Source organism: Stegastes partitus, unplaced genomic scaffold (assembly GCF_000690725.1).
Source record: "Stegastes partitus isolate 25-593 unplaced genomic scaffold, Stegastes_partitus-1.0.2 Scaffold709, whole genome shotgun sequence".
Lineage (NCBI taxonomy): Eukaryota > Metazoa > Chordata > Actinopteri > Pomacentridae > Stegastes > Stegastes partitus.
Window position 1 is genome coordinate 191,226 of NW_007578440.1, and position 5,232 is coordinate 196,457.

General features: G+C 46.2%; 1 protein-coding gene across 1 annotated transcript in view; it reads right to left on the reverse strand.

The window, feature by feature from the left end:
• shank3a (SH3 and multiple ankyrin repeat domains 3a) overlaps window positions 1–2,915 on the reverse strand; it is a 185,339-nt gene extending 182,424 nt beyond the window's left edge. The window contains exon 1 of the mRNA XM_008291012.1: window positions 2,838–2,915. Coding sequence (XP_008289234.1) covers window positions 2,838–2,900 — 63 coding nt within the window. The 5' untranslated portion in view covers window positions 2,901–2,915. The remainder of the gene's footprint in view (window positions 1–2,837) is intronic.
• Window positions 2,916–5,232: the final 2,317 nt, after the last annotated feature.

The following is a 5,232-nucleotide window of genomic DNA, read 5'->3' on the forward strand; positions in this document are numbered from 1 at the left end:
GGGAGAGATTGCACTGACAGAGGCAACAAGAGAATCAAACAGAGAATATGGATTAAAGCAGGTAGAGAGTAGTGGGACAGACTATTTATGTCTGTGTCTCACTCTCCTCTGTTGAAGAGATGAATGACACCCATTAGCAGTATTGGGAAGGTGTCTCTTTTTGCTCCAATCATAGAAATAGAGTTTTGGTGGTGGAGCTGGATATGATGAATGACAAATGATACCTATGATCCGAAAAAAAAAAGCGCAGCCTTTACAAATCTGCCCAACACTCTGACTGAACAGATGGCGGTAACTGGCTGCTAATGCAACTTTACAGTGTCCTTGTTAAGACAGTGCTTAGTTAAAGCTGCACCAAAGACTTAGCAACACTTATGTAATCGTGGGCTTGGCTTCGGCTGATTTCAGGTTTGCACACTCACAGGACCACTGCTGTTTATTCCACTTCAGCACCTCACCGACTCTACGAAGAATAAATTGAACACAGACGGTATCTCACCTCTGGGACCTCATTTAAAGCGATATCTTCCAGTTTCTACTGGAAACAACTCGCACAACAGCTAAACCTCCATAAATAGGACCAAGAATAATACCGATACTTCAGACTAATTAGGGAGCAAAAAATATTGGCAACTCAACAGGCCAGAGATTGAGAAAGGAAGTATGAGGATTAAACCATTTTATACTTTGGCTTTTCCCCGCATGAGGCCTCGCTCCTCCCTTCTTTCCTGCTGAAAAGGGAAAGTGCTGCCCGGTGTGATCTTTGCATGGTGCTTCATTCTCCTGATCCAGGCTTGAAACACAGCAGGAGATGTGTAATCCTACTTCAGGCAGACTATTCTAGTGTAATCTCCTGCTCACTCAGAGTACACACAAGTCACTTTTGACTGCTCCATAAAAGATTCAAACTGTCAGAATCTGGCCATCTGTCATCTGCCTCAATGTTTGTCTGTCAGACTTTCAGACACTCTCTCTGTTTGTCTTCCTGTCTGTCGCTATGTCACACCATATGCGTTCTGGCTTTTCTGTCCACGCACCGGACCAAATGTGACCGCTTAAAAGTGAAACTAATGATCTGTTGAGCATCTTTACATTACATAAGCACGTTAAGGTAAGTCCCTCGGTAATGGGATTAGGACTTATGGGCAAGTGTGTTTGTGTGTGAGGGGGTTCATACAGTACATCCCTGTGCGCCTATGATATGTATGCGCATGCTTGAACGTGCGTGTTTTTGTGTGCGCATGAGTTAAAGCTCGACTGGCAAAAAAAAAAAACTGTTCAGAGAGAGAGCCATTCTGCAGCACCTTTAGGGAATTCTCTGCTTTCTTTTCAACTGCCCTCCTTTTATTTCCTGTCTTTATTCCGGCCATACAGCGCCACAGCCTCGCTAAGATACAATGGGTCATTTCAGCCAACAACAATGAAGTAATCAACAATAACAAACACAAAGCCAGGCTCCTGCCTTTGCCATCAATGTCTGGAGAAAGAATCAAAAAAAGCACACTTGAACAGAACCTCCCTTAAAAAAAAAAACAGCAACTGCAGTGACTGGCTGCAAAGGTTTAATCTGCATTTTGCTATACCATTGGTGGAGGACGTCTCCAGAGGCAAGGGGTGAGTCGATAAGTGTTGACACAGAGACACATTAGTAATAAAAAGCTCAATGTGTTGCCCCACAGAAAATGTCACATGACGTCTCCCTGATCTCATGTGTGCCACTGACATGGAGACAGAAACACACACAGGAACGAAACATTTTGGGGTCAGCGTACGTTGCACTGAACACTTGATTTTGTTCTGCAGCAAATAAGGGGTGAAATGTTTCTGCGTTTTGTCTGCAGTTCAGGCTAACACCTTCGTTTTCACCTGTAACTTGTGATGGACATTTTTAACAGGGACGCTGCTCTGACTTTTAAAGACAAAAAAACGAGTCGAATAAAACACAATTTCTTAAGAATGGCTGTTCTATTTCAAAACAATTACTCCAACACAATAGGACAGCTTTTTGCAAAATCCAAAAAATGAACTCATTCGGGATGTTTGCCCTGTTCCAGACCACCTCCTGCAGCAAATACACACTCGATCACAGTGGTTTTGCAAAGACTAGTGCACCGAAATTTGCAACGTGAAGGGAAGAAACGATCAATGTCACAGTCTAATGGTTCTGTATTTCGGTGGCCGCAATAATACACAGGCTCCGTCTTCAGGGAAACGACTGCTTTATTATTAAGACGAACGCAGGATCGTATCCGTAGAGCGACGACGGAGAGACGAGGGGGGACAGCTCGAGGTAAAGTTTCACAGTTGAGCTGCAACTATCACGATTCTCCACTTTGTGTCATCCTGTGGATGTGCAATGCCTCTCGCAGCCTCCTTCATCCCTGACGCCTTGTTCTCTCCCTCTCCCTTTCCCTCCCCTCTCCCGCTCTCACACCCCTAAGTGGCCAGTTGTCAAAGTCAGCTGAAGCCCAGTTAATGAAGAGGTAGATTTATTAGCGAGGCATCAGTGCAATAGGCGGTGTGAGGTGGGGTGGGTGAGGAGGGGTGAGGAGAGAGGGGAGGAGGGGGGGAGTGGAACCCCTAGAAGCCAGCGAGCAAATACAGCCGCTAAGTGTGCATACATAAAAAAAAAACAGAAAGAGAGGGAAAATGAGAAAGAGAGAGGCAGGAAAGAGAAAAGACGGCAAAGGAAGATGTTGAAAAGAGATAAAGAACAATCCACAGAGCTGACAGAAAAGAGGCAGAAAGCACCCAGTCAGAGAGGAAGAGGGGGAGAGGCAGGCAGCTTCCCTCTCTTTTATACTCTCTCCAGCAGTGGCTACAGAACAAGCTCTTACCGTCTGTTGTAGGTCTGGGATTCCAATGCGGATGACCACGGTGTTGCCTGTCGGCTCCTCCATGGGTGCTCTTGCACTGTGGCTACGCTCTGCGCCGGGACGGAAAGCCGGAACGCCGTAAGGAACGGGAGCACCGCTGTCCTCTTCCCGGGAGCTGTTGCTGTCAGTGCTGGCCCCCTGGCTGCCGTTTGCTGCGTGTGTGTGAGGGTGTGTGAGTGTGTGTGAGTGTGTGTGTGTGTGGTGGTGCTGCTGCTGCTGCTGCTGCTGCTGGTCCTGCCGTGGAGGGCTGGGTGGCTCATGTTTGCCGGCTGCCGGACGCAGAGGCATGCTCCGTGTTAGGGGCTCGGTCTATGTCTCTCTCTCTCTCGCCGCGCACACACACACACACACAAACACACACCAACACACACACACACACACAAACACACACCACACACACTCAGACACACGGGCAGGCGAGCGCACGCATACACCGATGGCTCTCGCTCACACTACACGCACACACTGTTTGCAGCATGCATCACTCGCCTGGGAGAGAAAAAAAAAAAAAAAAAGAGGGAGGGAGAGAGAGGCAGGGAAGGAGGGTGGCAGGGAGGGAATGGGAAAAGAGGAGGGGGGGGTAATGGGAGATTACAGAGAGATAGAGGGTAAAAACACAAAGAGGAGATAAGTGCCGAGGGAACTTGGAAGTAAAAATTCACAAGAAATGCAGCGATAACGCGAGACTGGAGAAATTACATTCATGGAATGGTGTTAAAAAAAAATAATTGATCTCTATCTGTGATGAGATAATCCTTAATGCCAAAAGAAAAGCACATTTAGTCTTTAAATAGATAAAACAAGACAATAAGCAGAACGGAAGGAGAGGCGTGTTGAGACATTTGCATGAAAATATTTGGATATTTCACATTAACTACAGATGCGTTGCCAATTAATGCGCCTAATGAGCTCTGCACATGTTGACGCTGCTCATAATGTGACACAGCCGCTGACACACACACACTGTTGCTCGAGTGTAATAACACTGTGGTGACATCAGGACAGCACACAAGTGGGTGTTTGTTCGGATCAATGTGGGGCAGGGTTTGGCCTTCATGCTTCACTCTATCTGTAGGGGGTGTCACTGATCAAAAGCCTGCCTGTTAAACATCGACACGCAGACAGAACAAACCGCTATAAATTTAGATGAGCTTTTCGTGGGAGTTTTTTTTCCTCTTTGAGTTTCATTTTCACAAAGTAGGGGGGGGGGGATTTTTATTTTTTATTTTTTTGATTTACTGTTTCATCACGGAGGCCCTGCGGAGCCCTGAGACCGGGACTGTGACTAAGGGCTAAACAAATAATGTCAATCTGACCTCGATTTCCATCTAAATTCATTCATCCCAAAGTGAATTCATAATCTGAGAGGCTGTCGTGATTTATGAAGAGAGATGTCTTGTTTCTACATCGACCAACGCTTAAGACGCCGGCTTATTCTGTTCATGCACTCACAGAACTGAGGATAACAGCAGAAACACTTATCAGAGGAGACTATTGCGGAGCCTCTGTGTGGTGTGTATGACAAACACTTAAAGGACCACTATGTAGGATTGAGGAGAATCTTCTAGCAGAGATGGAATAACTACGAATGCTGCTGTTAGCTGAGCCCACATGAGGGAGAGGATCCTCTTCCAGACAGCTCAGAAACCAATCACAAGGTTTGCGTTGAAGTGGTAGCCACCGTCGGTTCTCCTACGCGTTCGCACAGGTACTCAGTCGTTTGCAATCTGCAACCTGACCGTTAGATGCCGCTAAATATTACACGCCGGTCCTTTAAGGGCTTGAATATTGCCAATTACACAGCCCACCACTCGAACAAGTGAGCTTCTCATGCAAGGAAAATGTGCCATAAAACATTTGTGGCAGGTCTGTAAATTATTAATCATGATCTTAAGTCAGTGCTATGCTCCATTGTGTTCTCAGTGCCATCCTTGTTCACGCTGACCCGACAGCCCCAAGACAGCATTTCATTATTAGGTGGAGTTTAAAGCGAGCACTTGAATGAGAAAGTGATGAAAGCAAGCAGCTGTTACACAAGATAACGTGGGCAACTGGGCTGAAACACACATGCATGTATACAATGCTGTTGCACTTCTTTTAATTCTCATTCATCAGGCAATAGAGGAGTCTGACCGGCTTCAAATTCTGCAACACTTGAGCAACCCCAAACACAAGAGCCAGAGCCATAAAAGAAAGAAAAATCTCCAGTAATAAGAAGCACGAGGTTTTCCTGCAACAGATGGTGTTGCCCACATAGAGCGTTGATCTACACATCATTGACTCAGTCTGGGAACGAAGAGACAGAAAACCTTGAGACTGAATAAATCCCCACAGACTGCGGGAAGTTGTCCAGTAT